At 46.5% G+C, this 20,425-nt stretch overlaps 1 protein-coding gene across 7 annotated transcripts in view; it reads left to right on the plus strand.

Moving 5' to 3' along the window:
• The window catches only part of LOC135099863 (transcription factor Sp9-like), a 136,803-nt gene that overhangs the window by 75,372 nt on the left and 41,006 nt on the right, over window positions 1-20,425 (plus strand). For 4 of the 7 annotated variants that reach the window (XM_064002472.1, XM_064002473.1, XM_064002474.1 and 1 more), the window contains one exon: window positions 425-14,091. In XM_064002472.1, coding sequence (XP_063858542.1) covers window positions 425-1,786 — 1,362 coding nt within the window. In that variant the 3' untranslated portion in view covers window positions 1,787-14,091. Of the gene's footprint in view, window positions 1-424; window positions 14,092-15,163; window positions 18,108-20,425 lie in introns of those variants that run through there. The other 3 variants (XM_064002476.1, XM_064002478.1, XM_064002479.1) reach the window with 3 other exon arrangements.

Here is a 20,425-nt window from a genome sequence, read left to right on the forward strand (position 1 = left end):
GAAGGAAGGAAGGAAGAAAGGAAGGAAGGAAGGAAAAAGGGATGAAGAGGGATGAAGGATTGTAGGAGGAAGAAGTAGGAGTGTGGTGCGGGAAGGGTAATGCTATTAGTGGACCTCCCACGTCACCACGTGAGGCGAAAACACAAGGCGAGGCGGCGGTGGCGCGAGGCCGCCAGTGGTCAGGTCAGATTCATGACCTGTGAGACAAGAGCAGGAGAGGGGCGGAGACACTCGCCATTGGTTAGGAGGATGTAGGTGTTTACCAATAAGTGAGGGTGACGGTCAGGCCAGGGGGGGGGAGGGGATCGGTGGTTCTGACCACCAGGCTACCTGGCCGCATTAGTTCAGGTGGACATTGAAGCATTTCCTTTACCAGTCTTTGTCTCTCCCATTGGAATGTAACGTGATCTTTCCTCTTCCCCAGGACCATCCTTCGCTTCGAGGGACACCACTGGCCATGCTCGCCGCCCAATGCAACAAACTGACCAGCAAGAGTCCCCCGCCACTGGCCGATGCTGCCGTAGGGAAAGGATTCCATCCATGGAAGAAAAGTCCAGTTGGTGCCGCGGCAGGGTCCGGGGGCGGAGCCTCGGGCGTGGGTACGGGGCAGAGGTCAGGCCCCGCCTCTTCGGGTAGCGGTGGTCATCCAGCTTCCTCCTCCAGCAGTTATCAGCGCCCGGCTGTGACGACCAGTGCTGCCTGCTCCTACCCACAACCCTCAGATCTGTACTTCCCATCATCCTCTGCCGGTGGACAGTCGGACTCAGCCCAAGCGTCCCTCCTGTCTAAGGTTGACGGGTCTTCACACATCCCCGCCATGAGCTCCATGTACTCTCGCGTCGCCGGTGTCACTCACCCGTACGAGTCTTGGCCATTCAACAGCATGGCTGGCGCCGCCTCGGCCATCAAGCCCGAGGTGTCGGCTGTGAACTCCCTCAACACCACCAGTTGGTGGGACATGCACAGTGCTGCCGCTGCCTCGGCAGGCTCCTGGCTGGACATGTCAGGAGCAACGTCAGCGGGTCTGTCGGGGGTAGCCGGCATGTCCCAAATGGCCAACTATCCCACGGGCGACTACTCCACACTATCCCACACACTAGCCGCCTCCAACACGGCACACCTCCTATCCTCGGGACAGCACTTGTTACAGGACACGTACAAATCTATGCTGCCTACACAGGGCATGGCACCAGCCATGGGCTCCCCATTCGGGCTGGGCCAGCCCACCTTGCCGCAGGTGCCGTCTCCTCGCTCCCAGCGGCGCTACACAGGGCGCGCCACCTGTGACTGTCCCAACTGCCAGGAAGCTGATCGTCTGGGGCCGGCCGGAGCTCATCTCCGGAAACGGAACATCCACTCGTGCCATATCCCCGGCTGTGGCAAGGTCTACGGCAAGACGTCGCATCTGAAGGCGCATCTCCGCTGGCACACGGGTGAGCGCCCTTTCGTTTGCAACTGGCTTTTTTGCGGGAAAAGGTTCACGCGCTCAGATGAACTACAGCGTCATCTCCGAACCCACACAGGTGAGAAGCGGTTCGCGTGTCCCGTGTGCAACAAGAGGTTCATGCGGTCAGATCATCTTAGCAAGCACGTGAAGACGCACAACGCCTGCAGCGGCGGCAAGAAGAACAGCGACGGCAGTGAATGCGACAGCGAGAACAGTCAGAGCGAACCCCCCTCAGTGTCCTCCCCCGCGTCTGTCAACACGCCGCCCATCAATACACCCACCACGCCCACCGCCCAGGCCATGAGTCCGCCCGCGCCAGATCTCAAGCCTATCGTGTGAGACCTTGGTTGTGGGCGGTCTCAGTACCTCTCCCGGCTACTCTCGGCAGTTGCCAGCGCGCCCTCTGTAGCTGGGGGACGGCGTGGGCGGCCGGGCAGCAGCCGCAGGGTGCAGGGGGGCGCCTGCCGTGGGCTGTGTTCCCCAATGTGATAGTGGGCGCCCTTTGGGTGTCCTCGGTGGTGGCGGAGTTGTAGGGCAGGACGCGGGCCCGCCTTAGGACGGGTCCGGGCCGGGGCTCCGGGCCTGCCTGCCGCGCCGGTCACCTCGTCAGCATGTGCCAAATCTTGCGCCCTCTACGAGCCTCGTGTGTAAAGTGTCTATAGTGTTTACTAATGTAAGCGGATTTCTAAACTAACTATGATATGGGCATTTGTACCAGTGTTGTCAGTGTATGGTTCCGACATTTTTTTTCGTTTATATACAATAACACACTTTATTTTTACACAATTTGTATTTCCTTAACTCGTCTCACACTGCATTAACAAGGCCACCCAAAGCGATCAGTGTCACAGATAAGCCCGGGACAGGCGGCAGTGTGAGGCCGCCCACGCCCACGCCCACGGAGGGTGCATCTTAATGGTGGGTGTTCGAGGCGCCCAGCTCATGCTGCCACCCGTCGCGCCGCGCCGCTCCCGTACTCACGAACCGGCAAGAGGCAGCGTCCTGAGGTAGGAAGTCTGAGCAGTGGTCGGGGTCAGCGGAGTGCTTCACGTGCAGTCCCACGGCGGGAGCTCCATCGGGAACCGCATTGTTGGTGAGCTCTAATAGAAATCCAGACGCTTGTGGCGGATTTATGTCAGTCTTGTCCTAAGGGGCACACGGACGGGATAATTATGGTGATAAAGATATCCATAATGGGAGGTGACCGGCGGGGTAGCAAGGCGTAAGACTCGCCTCACCGGTACTTAACGATAATCACCATCAGAGCTTAATTGAGGATATTGCCTATTTGAGGGTCATCATCCGTGGTCTTTGACGTGGAAGCGATAATAGACAAGGGAAGCTGCTTGTCACTCACCGCGGAAACAGGGCCTGCCAGTGCTCTGCTCGCCTCTCCACCTTTCTGTATTCACAAGTAATTATTTTTTTCACCGTGACGTCCGCGTGTTTTTGTTTTTGGCAAGTGAAAACAATCGAGTTTAATTTACGAATCCTTTCCCGGATTGCCAGTGGTATGAAAGGGGCGAGTTTTTGCACGACTTCCGCGGCGGAGGAGGAATCAGCGGCCCAAGTTAGCATTACCATGTGGGAGCTCCCGAACGCCTGCTCCTTATTACTCTGTTATGTCTTTTTTTGCTGCGGTGTGCTTCCCTGCCTCCCTGCCCCTCCCCGCGATGTGTTGTCCTCAGCTACTCGTACCATGCTCCCCTGCTCCTCCTCGCGGTGCCCTCCTGTCCTTAGCCTCCACGTTTTGTCCTGCGTTACCTTGCGTCCCCGCCCCTTAACGGTAACTCTTTTCAAATAATCCTCCCCCAAACATAAAACGTACAGTAAATACACGCATATAATCAACTAAAAGAAGTAAATATAGTTTTTAAGAGAAAGCAATATTTACTATTTTTAAAGAGCATTATTGCCACCCAGTTAGTTATTCATTGAGACTATAGTGTGCACGTGGAACCCCAGACTCAGTTCGCTAAGGGAAGTCATGATCGACATTAAGGAAGCTCTAACCTCGTGTGTGGCTGAATACACACCCATAAATGTAAAATAATTGGAAAAATGTTCATTCTGGTAATCGAAGTGTTAGGTGACTTCACAGGACGCCATGAACATTTTGCTCTGAGTGGCCACCCATCCCTCACCTCACCTCTCTCCTCACTCCCTCTCCCACTGCAACACTTTTCCTCCTATTTTTACATTCGTGCTCAAATTCCAGTATTTCAGCATCACTCGAGCTGTCCAGGACACACGAGGGGAAATAATAACAACAATAAAAATAGTAATAAAACATTGTTGTAAGAGAGAGAGAGAGAGAGAGAGAGAGAGAGAGAGAGAGAGAGGGAGGGAGGGAGGGAGGAGCACAGAGGGGGCAAGGGAGGGGTAGCAGTCGAAACTGTTCCAGAAATGTTCATCAGGGGAACCACTGCTTCGCATATTCATTTCCGAGTCATTTGTGTTCAATTATCCGAACAGGGAGAGGAGGAAGGCGGGGAGAGGGAGGAGAGGCGCCTCACTCTCCCCAATTACAGTCACTATTTTGCCCATTTTGTCCATTAATCCAGACCAATTTTCTCCCTCCCCCTCGAGCCCTCTTCGTCCCCTCGTCCCCTCGTCCCCCTCGTCCTCCCTCACGTCGCCACCACCAATCAGTCGGGAAGATTCGCGTCCAAGAACTGGAGTAAAGATTGACTGTTGCGCTGGTGAGGCTTGCGTGGATCCCCTCATTGCTTGCTCCTCCTCCTCCTCCTCCTCCCCCTCCTCCTCCTCAAAGATACCTGCTGCACTATTCTCTCTCTTTAATTAACTAAAGGTCTATTATTGTTTGGTTATCCTACGCCATCCTCCTACTCTTGCCTCTGGTCCTCCTCCTCCTCCTCTTTCTCCCTTCCTCCTATTGTTCCTACTCATCTTCCTGCTTCTCTTCTCCTGTTCTCTCTCTCTCTCTCTCTCTCTCTCTCTCTCTCTCTCTCTCTCTCTCTCTCTCTCTCTCTCTCTCGCCTTTATAATTTTCTAGGAAGTAATAATTTTTTCCTGCCCAATATTCATCCTACGTATTACAGAATCTAAAATTTACTCAAGAAAAATTCCAATTCACTTTATATATATATATATATATATATATATATATATATATATATATATATATATATATATATATATATATATATATATATATATATATATATATATATATATATATATTGTGATGACAGAAAACGAGAAACGCGAGTATTTTTTTGCGGGGGTTTAAATGTTAGTACTTCAGCACATCATGAACAGCGGCATTAGGTGACAGATCCGCGACACTATCAATATTCTGAGCGACTAAACCTATTGGGAGGGAGATCCGTGTGTGTGTGTGGTGAGGGGGATTAGTGGGAAAGGGATGGAGACTGAGAGAAAAGGGGCGAGGCGAGATAGAAAGAGAGAGACAGAGTGAGAGAAAAGAGAGGACAGGAGGAGAATGAGGGAAGGAACAAGAGGTGGTGATCGTTGGTAATTAAAACCCCATACCCCCAGAGCCCATACCCCCATAACTTCCCCTCCATACCTCTTCCAATCCTCCCTCCACCTCCTCCCCTATCTTTCCCATTCCACTCCACGCTATTAATCTCCTTCTTCAACCCCATCTCCCCTCTGACTGCGCCCATTGCTTTTTCAATCAGCTAATTCTGACCGCGATGTAATCCACGGTAAATACTTAGCTTCCCCTCGCCTCGCCCGCGCCTCCCTCCCTCCGCCTGGTTCCCGAACGCCGCCCGGGGTCACTAGAGGGGAAAGAATCACCGCCTTTTGATTAGATTTGCTCAATTGGTGACAGACTTCCATGCGGCTCGATTTATGGCGAAAGGGAAAGGAAAGGAGAGAGAGAGAGAGAGAGAGAGAGAGAGAGAGAGAGAGAGAGAGAGAGAGAGAGAGAGAGAGAGAGAGAGCGCTGGAGGGGAAGGGTAAGGATTGAAAGGGCGTATGATGATTAGAGAACATGGAGTGGGAGGAGGGCAATCAGGGAGGAGAGAGGAGCGTATGGCACTGGGAGGGCAGGGATTGGCCAGCCATTAACCGCTAAGGATTAAGGAGGGGAGGTGGAGGACGAGAACACTGAGACGAGAAGGAGGACGAGGAGATGAAGTTAAGAATGTTTAGAAATATAATAACATAAAGGACTTACACACAATTAAGAGACGAATGAGGGAGATGGCACAAGGTAATTAAATGCATACCTAAGTAGAGGTGATATGAAAGACGGAATTACATAGACAATTGAGTAAAAAATTGAATTCGAGTATACTGATTGCGAAAAAAGTACTAGAAAAGAAAAGAAAAGAAAAGAGTACTAGTTTGATATATACAAGAATATGTACTTTTATTGTTTGCTTTGTTATTTGCCTGTCCCGAAGCCCCAGAGACACAAGGGAACTGCATAAGAAGCACTCACTGGCCTTGGGATCTGAAAGACAACCGCCGTATTACCACACCATCACCACACTCCTCCACAACACCCCGCCAGACCAGTAAACCACCAAAGTCACACCCATACATATTCCCCACCACAACACACTGCTCCCCCACCACCACACCACCACAACTGCAATGCACACACACACACACACACACACACACGTTACTTATACAGTTTAAGATTTGTTAGTAGAGGCGGTGCGACTAAATGCCTCTTTTTTTTCCGATCTGGCCTTGTTACGTTTTTATTCAAATTTTACATTATCAAATCACCATAAATTCGACTTGCGTTAAATGTATTCTTCTCATAGTATAATTTTCATTTAAAAGCAGATCATTTGTAATTCTGGGACCGCTTTAAATACCTCACACCCGACCACAGATGTTCGCGCCGTGGCGGGGAAGCGATTCGTCGACCAAGGAAGCAAGCGATGGAAGGCGTCACATTCTCGCATACCCCACACGTAACATTCCGCTGACGCCGCGGAGGCCTCGCGTTGTAACCTGCGTTCTCATGATCATTTATTTCAGAAAAGTCTGTGGTAAGATGAAAATTCGTAAATCACGCATGCCTCCGTGCACACACACACACACACACACACACACACACACACACACACACACACTCCATTCCAACCCTCACGTGCTCCCAGACCAGTGATCCAAGTAGTCCCCGTCAGCCCCTCACGCCCCACCCTTCCCCTCCGCCCCGTGCGAGTCCCATAACCCAGGCCGGGACGGCGGGGCGGGGCGAGGCGGGTGGTGTGGGGGCGAGGCGGGGCAGACCAATAGGCGACAGACATGACCACAGCCAAGCCCGAATATGACTGTTGACGGTACTATTTTATCATCTCTTTTGATTCGTTTGTACTTTGTAAGTGGAGAGTGAGTCGCGCTCACCGAGCCGTGTCTGGTGAGTGCCATGGCTTTATTTCTTTTTATATACTTTATTTTTTTTTTATTTTTATTTTAGTTTCACGTGCCTCAACCAAGTCTTTCCTCAGGTTAAATGAATGCTGCAGGAGTATTCTTCGTTCATTAATCCAATACTAACGGAACTTGCAATTCTATGTAAAAAGGCCAACTTTTTCTGCGGCTTCGTTTTATTCTCAGTCTTGGTTGAGGTACTTGGACCATGCGCGCGACGGTCTGGCTGTTGTGCTGCGGCGCCTCACGGTTAGGCTCAGCACACGCTGCGGTATCCCAGGCAGCACCCAGCCGCCGCCCCCAGGCGTGTCTCACCAAGACGGCTGGCAGAACATCAGGACACACACTTCTGTGTTGTCCTGCTCCGGTCAAAGAAAAGTTGCATTAGCTCGTTGGGTTGCGTGGAGCAGCTGGGTGCTGGCTGGGGCGTCACTGAACCTCCGGTGCTGTCTGCCGGGGTACCTAAGTCGGGTACTGGTGTTCAGGTTTACTTATGCCAGATGATGTATGTGTGCCCTCCCTGGCCGCCTCCTGGCTGGTGGGGAGGGGAAGGCTGCAGGGCTCGGTATGGGAGCCCTCTTCAACTACCTGGGCTTTGGTTCCTTGTGCGGGCTTACCTGCTCGGGTATCATAATTCAGGTTTTCATAATCAGGTAGTGCTGATCAGGGTCAGGTACCGTGTTAAATTGTCTTTCTGCAGGTGCTTCTGGTCAGGTAAGCTTGTTCACGTGTATTTTCCTTTACTTGATTCCCATACAATAATTGGTTCACGTCTTGCCTTTCCTTCATCCTTCTCCCTCCTCCTCCCTTCCTTCTCTCGCTGTCCGCGTTCAAGCTTACCTCCTCAGCGGCACCCAAGCAGGTGACCTTGCTCAGGTACTGTTAACCAAATGTCCATATTTCTGGCTCTTCTGTTCACAATCAGCATTCAGGCCCCCTTGTTCAAGTGTTCCATTGTTAAGGTGCCGGGCGGTTGGCGGGGCGTCAAATTGGTGGCACAAATATGTATAAAAGCTGAGAGCACGTGCCAAAGTTTTGAACATATGCAAAAACTCTGTACATGAGTTTAAAAAAGCTTGTTCCTCCAACATGTGACTGTAGTAGTGCACTGTTTATTTGAAGGATTTACCTTATTTTTTTTCTCTTTTTATCAATCAGTTTTGTCATTGCACAGCAATAGCGTAATCATCATGTACAGAACTTTTGAAACATGTGTCGAAGCTTTGTTCATGTACTGCAAGCTTTGAACATGGGCTAAAGCTTTTTTTTAAGTTTGTATCTCTGCTTTGATTATGTACTAATGCTCCTATCATGCAACTGTGCTCTGAACATGTACTACACACGACACACTATAGAGACACTGCTAACGCTCCCGTACACGAGACGGGCAGCGAGTACTTACTTCATGATCTAGTATGAGTATTCACTGCAGCTCTGAACATGTTCCGCAGCGCTGAACATGTATTAAGACTAAACCTATTCATATTGATGGACATATATATATATACACACTCTGAATGGCGTGGCCGAGGCTGGGGCATGGCTAAAGGCTTGAAAGACATAAAACCCTGACCAATATCATCAGGTGGTGATCGAAGGGCATTCCGGGAACATATTGATTAACTCAGAGGGTCGCAGTGATGATGAAGCACCAGGTGTGTTGAGGGGAGCAGAGGTTTCCTGGCTTGCTGCTGTGTGGTGTGGCGGTCATGAGCTCAATCCTTCACGCATAAAGCTTTAAAGTTCAACATATCTAACTCATGTACAAATTCCTCTACGTGTTTTATGTTTTCCTTTGCCTTTAACATGTTTCAGCCTAACCCCAGTGTCATGTACCTGTGTGTGTGTTACTTCCAGATGTGTTGTTTCTGTTACCGCACTATTAATCCTCTTCACAATTGTAAGTACCTAACCTTACTGTATTATTATTATTATTATTATTATTATTATTATTATTATTATTATTATTATCATTATTATCATTATTATTATTATTATTATTATATTCTTTATTATTTCCATTACCATTTGCTTTTTTGAAGAGTATTATTATCATTATTATTATTATTATTATTATTATTATTATTATTATTATATTATTATTATTATTATCATCATCGTTATCATTATTACTACTACTACTACTATAGTCAATATTATTATCAGTATTATTTATTCATTAAATTTTCCTTTGAGTTGGCCCAGAGTCAGCCAGTAGCCGGGAAGACCACAGTCCTAGTTAGTTTGCCCGTCACCAGGGGCTCCAAACGCAGCTTTAATTCATGCCATTTAGCCTTAAACAGACCTATAAGCCTCTGCCACCTGCCCGCTCCCTCAAGTCCCACGCCCCACCCTCACCACTCTTCTCCACCCTGTGTTCTTGTTCCTCCCAGTCTTGCCGTTGCATATCACTGTCAGATGCTTGACATTCACTTTTGTTACTATTCTAAATAATATATTTTATACATACGTTGCCAAAGCTCCGTTCCCTTACTGACCTCTTTCCTCAACCTAGCCGCACACCAACCCTTCCCCTTCCCCCTTCCCCTGCCACAGTCCATCCGCCCCATTGCCCCTCAGTTGTGCCATCAGACCCCCGCCTCCCTCTATCCCCCAAGAGGCGCTGGCCGCCACGCCCCGGGCCCCGTGGGGGTTCGGGCAAGGCTGCGCCAAACACCAATCAAAAGTACTAAACAGAATGCGATAGTTAGGGACGTGTGGGCTGCGCCTGCCGGGCCGACAGGTCGCTGTACATAGGAAAGAGAGAGAGAGAGAGAGAGAGAGAGAGAGAGAGAGAGAGAGAGAGAGAGAGAGAGAGAGAGAGAGAGAGAGAGAGAAATGTCCAACTGTAGATGTATCGAGAGTCAATAACGAAACTGTATATAACTTGTGCCTTGAGAAAGAAACCCAACTGCTACATGTATTGTAACATAAGAAATAAAATGATATTGTGTTTATCAGTCTATCCTTAACATCCGAGCACGATACTATTAAATTTTTAAATATTAAAGAAAACTGAACACAAAACATTCAGAGAAATATATTGACATTCATCTAAAGCATGCAAGACGTGAGTGAATGTTTCAATATAACTGCTCATGTTTCAGTCCAAAGGGTTCATGATGCCCGTAAAGTAAAGTAGTAGAAGGACTTTGTGTCAGTTCATTACAGTCCACCCGTCTAATCCGACCTTTCTTTCACGTTAATTTAACAACAATATAATCTAAATCTTTTGAAGCTCCCTTTTGTCCTTTCATCCATCATGATTCACAACATTCAAACAACATGCAAAGAAAACATCGTGGTCGGATTATTAAGGGTAGACTGTATCAGATGTACTGTGAGCAGCAGCAGCCGCGTCTCAGGCGGGGCTCACATCCCCAGTTAAAGGGTTAACTTCATCATATCTTTATATATATAAATATTTTCTTTTTTTGTTTTTGTTTTTTTGTTTTCATTAGATCAGAACAGCTTGAACATTTGGTATCAGTTAACAGGACTTGGACACGACGGTAGAAATAACAGCTCATTGGAGGCTGGCGGAGGTAATGTTTGTGCAGCCTGGAGCAGAGGCAGGGCTGCTCCTTGGCTTGTAGTGTAGCAGTAGTTATTGAAATGTTTTAGTTTTGTGTCATAAGGGCGACTCTAGCCAGTGTGTTGTGTGTTAGGTGACTGAGGAGCGCACAGGTTGAAGGGTGGTGTGGCGTGCGCACCGGACCGACTCAGACTGAGGCAGACAGCACAGGCCAGCTGACAAAGGACAGTAGCCACGCTCTGACAGTTGATGCTCTCCAACCGAAAACAGACGAACTTTGCAGGACTGAAGGAGTTTATATACCTGTAGGAGCAGCTGGCCCTTTCGTGCGCTCCAGGACACACACACACACACACACACACACACACACACACACACTCGCGCGCGCCCGAACAAAAATAGTGCATGGATTTTAAATAACTGTATGTAAAACGAAAATCTTGTCTAATTGGATACGATAATTCGGAAAACCATAGAACTGCAAAAGGTCCCTGAATAAAACAAACGAAAAATTTTCGACAAAAATCATGGAAATCATAATGAAAACACACACACACACACACACACACACACACACACACACACACACACACACACACACACACACACACACACACACACACACACATCTCACAATGTTAGACAATATAATGAAGACAATGCTTCCACAACCACAACCATCACCACCACCACCAGTACTACAATCAATATCACTACCACCATGACTGGCAACAACAACATAATCACCATCATCATCATCCTCATCATCACCATTATCAAACATAGTGACAAGATCGACAACACTAGTATACGGTACATATGACCCACATTGAGCCTTACACGTGAAGAGAAGAGGGAGGGAAGGGAGGGGGAGCAGGATAAGCATCAATACGCTTGACTGAAAGACTTCCATCGAGACTGAGACGATTGTTGACCAAGCATGCAAGTTCACGGGTGACTCGTAAAGAAACAAAGGTCCGGAGTGCAGAGGGTCACACACACACACACACACACACACACACACACACCCTACGGGCCTACATCAATGGTAACATCACTTTGCTGGATGCTAAGTTTTTTTTTTTTTTCTTTTCATTATTCAGCTAGCAGTTAGTGTCCTTCTTGAGGAAGAGGATGTGTGGTGTGGGAAGCGTCCCAGCCTTACCCATGGGGAGGGTAAAGCCAGGAGTCCAGCACGTGATTCTTAGTACACACACAAACACACACACACACACGCACACACACACACACACACACACACACACACACACACACACACACACACACACACACACACACACACACGTAAGAATGCTATCTTTGCCTTTTGATTGATAATCCTTATCATAATAATGTATCAATTAGATAAATAAAATTAATTGCAAGAGTTCAGGAAAAATAAAGAAAGAAAAAAACATCCCAGAGTTAGTTCTGGGACGCGGCACATCAGCGTCTGCGGAGGCTGCGATGTGTTTGTGAGCAGAATGTATATACTATTATTAACCTGTGTGGCGGGGTGAGAGATGAGAGACGGTGTGAGTTGAGCCACGTGCTGCTTCTGAACTATGTAATTATTCATCTCATTGCCACGTGGTGAATGTTACTGATTGTTATCGCCGAGACTCTGTATCCATGTTATTTATGCTCTCTATTTTATTGTTGTTGTTATGATTTACGATGATCCTGGGAGATGAATGTGTATAAGGGGGCGGGAGGGAGACAGGGAGACAGGTGGTGCTTGTTACCGGCCCACCTGTGAGGTTGTGAGCCTGTGAGGCTGGAGAAGCGGGGTGCTCTTCCTGGTGGCAACTCCCGGGTGTGGTCATAAAGTTATGCGTCTCATACATACAAGCGAACGTGGTGTGTGTGTGTGTGTGTGTGTGTGTGTGTGTGTGCATGCGTACAACATAGATCAAACACGTCTTTCAACTGAAAGAAGTTTTGTTGCCTCCAAGAGCAATTGCGAAACTAAAAGAAGGAAAACGATTAGTAATGCGTGTGATTTGTGATTTCGAAGAAATCTGGCGGTGTGCGCGGCGGTCTGCTGAACAAACACTAACATATCCTGGCGAGATTACAATTTTTTTTCTTTAGATTATTTTCATTATGTATCTAATGCAAGTCATAGCTAAATGACACAAGCAGCTGACGTCTGCAAGTCCCTCAGTAACAGTATGTACTGATCTTGTTTCCAGCCAGCCCTGCCCGCCATCTGTCAAAATCACAAGAAATGATTAACTCCAATCCATTGCCTGAATAATAATAATAATAATAATAATAATAATAATAATAATAATAATAATAATAATAATAATAATAATAATAATAATAACAACTGTTTCCAATCATAAATCATAAGGGCAAGGGACACAAGACTCATTCTGTTTATAAAAAAAAAAGTCGAGAAAATACTTGTTGAAAATTAAAAAAAACGTTTAGTATTCATTCACTTGGTTAAGTCGATATCATAACACATGAGGATAAATGCTAAAACCAAAATACTTTAAAAATACTGTAATTTCACCTGAAAATATGTACTGTATTGACTGACACATCCCATGTTTTAATATAATTCATACAAATCTCTTGTAACTACCACTTTTATTTCGCTGATGGATTCCAAATATTAGTGAGCAGATTACACACTGCGTAAGGAAATGTTGGTTCGAGGTAACGTTCACCCCACGCATTCCTCCCCTGGTCTGGTTCACACGCATCCCACGCGAACGCTTTGCATTGCTTTGCCAAACGAGCTGCCACCAGGAAGTGACGCTTTGCTGCAGGGGACACACGCTTCTCCAGTCTGTGCGGGGACTGCAGTGTTGTTTAGGGAGCGAGGAGGAGAGGAAGGCAAAGTGCACGCGGGCTTGTGTCACGTGAACAATGGTTCTGGTGACGGAGGAAAGATATATTTTACTTTCCCTCTAAAATTATTATCCCCGCACACTCTTCCTTTTCCCCTCACTCTTGCTTCCACAATTGTAATGTTGTTCAGTTTATATTTCAGGATTATATATATCCCATGTTCACTGCTAGTTTTCATGAATCACAGCCAGTTATCGCAGTTCTGGTATCAAATACTTATCATCAGACAGTTGATGAATTATTTAGCCAGTTTTAATATTAATCTTTCAAGATGCACACCCACATTTTTACTGCCAGCAGAAGACATGCAAAATACAGTTTGTGTGTTTTCCTAACATCTAGCAGGCAGTATATTGAGGTTAATGTGTGTGTTGTAGTGTCACGCTCCTGACGCAGCAAGAGGAGGTGCGAGGCTGGTGTTTGCGGTCACTTGGGATGCATTCACACTTACATGAAACTTTATATTTTCATCACTGTCTCGCCCTCAGGGTCAGTCAGTCCGCCTCCTTCCGCTGCATCATGGGGCGTGGGGGGAGCAGGAGGAACGGGGAAGAGAGAGAGAGAGAGAGAGAGAGAGAGAGAGAGAGAGAGAGAGAGAGAGAGAGAGAGAGAGAGAGAGAGAGAGAGAGAGAGAGAGAGAGAGAGAGAGAATTTTATTTGCCTTTTCTCTTTACATTTTGTACATCTGAATTACATAATATTTATGAACATCAAGGTCAGATCTGTCAAGCCGAAGCTTTAATACAAACTGAAAAAGAAATAAATAAAAAAAATTGCGCAAATGTATGAGAGAGAGAGAGAGAGAGAGAGAGAGAGAGAGAGAGAGAGAGAGAGAGAGAGAGAGAGAGAGAGAGAGAGAGAGAGATTATAAAAATTTTGGCTTGTTGTTTTATGCGAAAGAGATCAAGAACATTAAAGCACATGGCTTGTCATTCTGTACGTAAACTTCCATACAAAATAAGTTTTAGGGCAAATCTCTCCCTCAACTTTCCTCCTCTCCTTTTTTTCTTCCTTATGCATCCGTCCGTTCTCCCTTCCTCCTCCTCCTCCTCCTCCTCCTGCTGCCAGCCATGATGACAACCCTTCCCTTACAGCCGCGCGTGTTTGTGATAATATCAGTGCATTATTCTGATCGCAGAAATTTTTGAGACTTTTCCCGCATTTCTATGTTAAGTGTGTGTGAGTGTTTAGTGTTAAGGTTTTATCATGTTTTGTTTGTTTTTGTGAAGGCTGACTGGTTGCTCCTCTATCTTAACGATCTGGATCAAGTTGTTATCACAGTAATAGACTATTTACTCCGGCTACCTGATCAACACACACACACACACACACACACACACACACACACACACACACACACATACACACATGCACACACACACACACGAATCACCCACTAGACACACGAATACAAACTCGTCTAATATGAAATGCATCAAGTGATTACAATCGACACGTGCAAATATTTATTTTCCATACTTGAGCGTCAGTTAAGTGGAATGTAATTGCAGTATGATGGAAGGACTGGAGCACAGTATCCACAACACTTTATATTTATGTCAGTCGTGTAGATGAAATCTGTGAAAGAAGATTACTTGTTTTCATTCATAATAAATATTTGCATACACACTTTTCCAGCCATCAATAACCAGTGTTTTGGTGGAGCATTCATGCACACAACACAGGCCACCACCAGCCACCAGTCAGCCACAGGTGGCGCCGCGGCCCCTGCGTCCCTCCCTTCCCCGCGCCGCTCACTATTCATGAGCCACAGTCTGCTTGGGACACTGAGTAATGTTCACCAGCGGCGGGATGGGCTGACCCAGGGGCCGGGCGTCGCGCAGTGGCGGCCGCCCAGCGTGGCTCCCGCGAGAGGGCAGCCACGATCCTGCTAATAATGATGTTTTTTTTTTTTATCATGGGTTCAGGACCGGCGCCCAGGAGACAACAGCAAGCACCGCGAGGAGCTCTGTCCCGCGACAAATGTAACGGTGACAGCGGGAGAAACGACGAGCAGCAGTCCCGCGTGCCCACCCCGCGGGCCACGTCCCCCACCACGGTGGTGCGCGTGGTGGACATCAAGCGCAGCCCCAGCCCGCGAGCCGCCTGCCCCTCGCCAGACTAGGCCTCCACGCTCCCATTCTTTCGTCCCAAAGGATGTGTTTTGTACCATACTGTAATATTTTTTTAAAAAGAGGTGATTTATGAGATGTTATTTGTAGTGTTCCATGTAATACAATTAATGGTGATGGAAGTCATGATCACATTAACAAAAATAATAAACAAACTGTAACAAAACCTGTCAAGGCACAATCAAGAGTCACTCAACATTTCTGAGATGAAGTTTTTTTTTGTCCATTTGTTAAACAAAAGTAACATGTACCAATATGAACATAACAAGAACCAATATGAACATGTACCAATCTGGTCTGACTGCCAGCCACTAAGAATCCGCAGCCTTTGTTTGGAGCAGGTGACTCCGGCCGCCCAGGGCGGTCGTCAGTCAACCATAGGAGAGAATTCACAGGTGGAGCAACAAAATCAAAACTAGCGCATGGGGAGCCCTCCACTGCACGCTGCGTAGTGCCTTCACTACACGCTGTAAAGTGGCCTCTACTTTACGAGGTGGAGAATTCCCCGCTGCTCTGTGAGGAGGGCTTCCCACCTGAAGTCCTTGAAGAAAGCAAGAGACCTTGTGGGGGGAGCCCTCCACGACAGCGTATGGACCGTGTTAACCAGCCCTCGGGGCGGCCCTCCACCCTTCACCCTGGGGTCAGGTCCGCCACGACGCACACTGTAAGGGTCGATGCACCAGCTCAAGCCCTTATGTTCATCCCAGATCCCTTGCCGGTTGAGTGACCCTTCAACAGCTTGTGGTGGAGATCCCAACCACAATTTTTTCAGAACTTTTTTTTGTCTTTAAATCATTGATGATTATTAAAGAAGGGTCGAATGAATATGGCCACTCATATACAGAAGGTGGCACACCATCTCAAGGTAAAGACCACCACGTGGCGCCCGTGTCTCTCTCTGCTGGAGGAGCAGAACTCCATGTTGTGCTCTTGCCCACACTTGTCAATAAGAATCTCTTGATAACTTGTCCCGGGCCGCGCTGTGCCGGTCATGCCAACTCCTGTAAACGACAATAGATAAAACACGTAAGGGATCGCGGCTGAGCTGAGTCTGACACCCACATTCCCAGGCTGAGTCTGGCTGTCCTCCTGGCCTGAGGTCTGATTTTCTTTTAAGGGAACCCATAATATCTTTGTTGTGTGTTGTGTTCACTACGACCTACTGATGTCTGTGGCCGCGCCTCGCTGACATGACCTCAGAGGCCACCTCCTGGCCCGTAGGACACCCAGACGTACACTTGTCCAGCCAAATGTTCTACCTCCTTTTGTGATTTTTCCACTATGTCTTACTATGATTTCATACTTGTGGTGGAGGTAGACCGCGACGCGACGCGCCCCTGCTGTGTGTGTGTGTGTGTGTGTGTGTGTGTGTGTGTGTGTGTGTGTGTGTGAGAGAGAGAGAGAGAGAGAGAGAGAGAGAGAGAGAGAGAGAGAGAGAGAGAGAGAGAATGTATAATCACGTTCATGAATCACTGACTACCATGATAATATTCTTGCTGCGTCAAGGTTGTCTGTCTGCAATGAGAACGAGTTCTAAGTATGTTAAAAGTACTCAAAATTTGAAAATGTTCTTTTACAAGTATGCATATATATATATATATATATATATATATATATATATATATATATATATATATATATATATATATATATATATATATATATATATATATATATATATATATATATATATAAAATATGTCGATGTCTATAAGAGTGTGTGTGTGTGTGTGTGTGTGTGTACCAGCAGGCGGCAGCTGTCACGCCACAGTGGTGCACAATCAGTGGTGGATCCGGAGCAGTCCGTCGTGGCCGCCACATGGCCGGACAGTGAGCTACACTGTCCCTTAAGTACACAAGCTACAGGGTAATACCGCGCGTCGCAGGGATGCTGCCGATGCGCCTCGCGAGGCACCGAGCATCCGGCGTGAGAGGCGTGGTGTCTGGAGGTGGGGGTACTGTCGAGGGTGGCCTCCTTGAGGTAACCTCCATGACACTGTATATCAAAATACACAAAGGAAGTAGAAACTATGGTTATTGTGATTTGTGCCCGCGGTGGTCGGGCGCACTGCGTCGCTCGGCCCGCCTCGCCTCACTTCACGCCATGGAATTCGCTTCATCAAATGATCCTTTCTGAGGCCGGCCGGGCGGCGCGGGGCGAGACGAGCCACCGCGGGAACGTGAAATTTGCTTGTAAGAGGAGTTTCCATATACTAGCTGAACAAAGCTTTTACGTTATGAAAGATTATAATATATTTTCACTAAATGTTGACATCTACGTTTTTTTCTGTTTCCGAACACGATGTTTTAACGAAAATATTGGGAATAGATTTTGTCGTCAGAAAAAGCTTGCTAGGCAAGGTTTATTTTTATTATTTATTTACTATTTTTACAGTTGATACAACAACTCAATGGGCCGATAAAGTTGTCGGGAATATTTACTTCCGAGACTCTCAGCTCATTGACTTGGTGTAGCCAGGGTCTAGCTAGGGTTCACAGTTAACAGTAACATTCCAGGGCTCGTCAGCCCACCAATCTGATCGACCGCATAGAGGAGTAGCTGTCTGTCTCCGTTGACTCTTTCCCTTCCTCTGACCAGCCGCCGTGTGTCCAGGTGTCAAGGCCTCCGGTCTGCCCCTTGTAGGGGCTGTCAACTTGGATTTGTTCAGCTGTTTCCTTTTTTTTTTTTTGCCAATGTGTATAAAATATGTTTTGAAAACAATAAAAAAGTAAATGGTAATATTATGAAGTTTATAATTAATACACCTTTCACTGGTCAAAAGCCAATCGTGTATCTTACAAAACGTTAGTAAAATGTCGATTCTAGATAACATTAGCACATAAAGGAACATAATTACCATGATAACACACACACACACACACACACACACACATATACACACACACACACACACACACACACACACAAACACACACGCGCGCGCGCGCGAGGGCACACATATTCACATGCGCAAGTGCATACACGAAAACGAAGAAGAAGAAGAAGAATTAAAGCTGTGTGTGTGTGTGTGTGTGTGTGTGTGTGTGTGTGTGTGTGTGTGTGTGTGTGTGTGTGTGTGTAAAATCTACGCCTCTGACGCTCCACTTCCTGCGCGCGCACGCACGCACGCACGCACACACACACACACACACACACACACACACACACACACACACACACACACTCAACACCACCACCACCACCAAGCTAAGCCTCGCACTCGTCCACGCGTCGCCTGCTGTTGTGCTTTACATGACGCCTGGTAGCGAGCCATGAAAAGAGCCAGTACAATGAAAAAAGAGCTGTGCTGGAGGAACTGTACACACCAACCAGGCAACAAAAAGACAAGACAGTACTCTCTCATCACAAGACAATCTACCTCGTCTGCTTCTCCTGCACGGGTTTAACAACTGCGCACGTAATTAAACACACACACACACACACACACACACACACACACACACACACACACACACTAGGGACATCAAGCAACATAATAAAGGCTACGCAGTATTATGGTATCAAGTATGCTTCACTCAATACAGTTACTTTTTTTTACATCATCTTCATATTACCGTTACAATACAGTTTCGCATTAATGACACCAGCTGACGCATACCACACAAGCAGCCATACAATAAGCCGCCAATGCTACACAAATACACAAATTGCGTTGCAGCGAAATATCAGAACGCACGACTTTGAAGCTGCACGGGGAAAAAAATGTAGTTTTGAATTAAGAATGCCGCGTCCAGGGAACATGTCTGCCCATCGGACACACTCTCCCTCCAGTTTTTATCTATTTCTATTTATTACTTAACTTTTTATTTATCTACTTATATATTTAATTTAAGTATTAATTTACTTTTATTTTTTTGTCTAGTCAATTTTAAAAACTTCGTTGTCTCCAGTAAGAGATGTGGACTGTTCCACGGTGGAGTGTGTGAGTCTTCTTTTATCCTTAAATTTGATCTTATTGCTGTAAAGGAGAATGAGACAGACAGACAGACAGACAAGAACACAGACAGACGGACAGACAAACAGATATTCTAGAGTAACGAAGCACCTTCACTGAAAAGACAGCACGGCACAATACGAGCAGTTAGCACATCAAGGTTGACACACCATAACTGGAGAAGAAACGACGCATGTTATGAAAATAATAAACATTTTGATTACTAAGGAGAAGCACCACTGACTGAAAAAAAAATATATGGTAATGAACCTTTAAGCATGATGTAAAAAGTATGGTAATAAACCTTTATGTATGAGGACAGCATCAGTGGCACGAAGAAAACTGAAAAGAAAAAAACTATATACACCAAGCCAGAGAGAGAGAGAGAGAGAGAGAGAGAGAGAGAGAGAGAGAGAGAGAGAGAGGAGAGAGAGAGAGAGAGAGAGAGAGAGAGAGAGAGAGAGATTGAATGACTGACTGAAAGACAGACAGACAGACAGACAGACAGACAGACAGACAGACGGACGGACAGACAGACAGACATAAACTGAAAAGCAGACTGAATGACTGACACTTAGCCAGAGAGACAGATACACAAGCACTTACTGAAAGATAAAAACACACACACACACACACACACACACACACACACACACACACACACACACACAAACATACACGGGAGATGTTTAAATTGAAAAAAAAAATTCCCTCCCCCAAAAAAATGCCAGAAAAAAAGTACCTAGTCACAAGAAGAGATAAAGCCGAACAAATCATATGTATGTATTTTTTTTATTTTTTTTTTTTTCTTGTTATGTAAGAGGGTCACTGGCCAAGGGAAACAAAAAATGGGAAAGAAATCTTACTGAGGTGCCATTCGCAATGTATATCTAGGTAACTACAGCTGTAAATACACATTATGTAAACACACACACACACACACACACACACACACAAACACACACACACACACACACACACACAGACGGATCATTCCACCAAGACGAGAAGAAGAGGAAGAGAAATCGCCAGAATCTCTAGAATAATAAAAGCAAAGTAGTAATCGTCGCGTGAATACCTTTGGGGAACGGAATACAAGATT

This window comes from Scylla paramamosain, chromosome 4, assembly GCF_035594125.1.
Source record: "Scylla paramamosain isolate STU-SP2022 chromosome 4, ASM3559412v1, whole genome shotgun sequence".
NCBI lineage: Eukaryota > Metazoa > Arthropoda > Malacostraca > Decapoda > Portunidae > Scylla > Scylla paramamosain.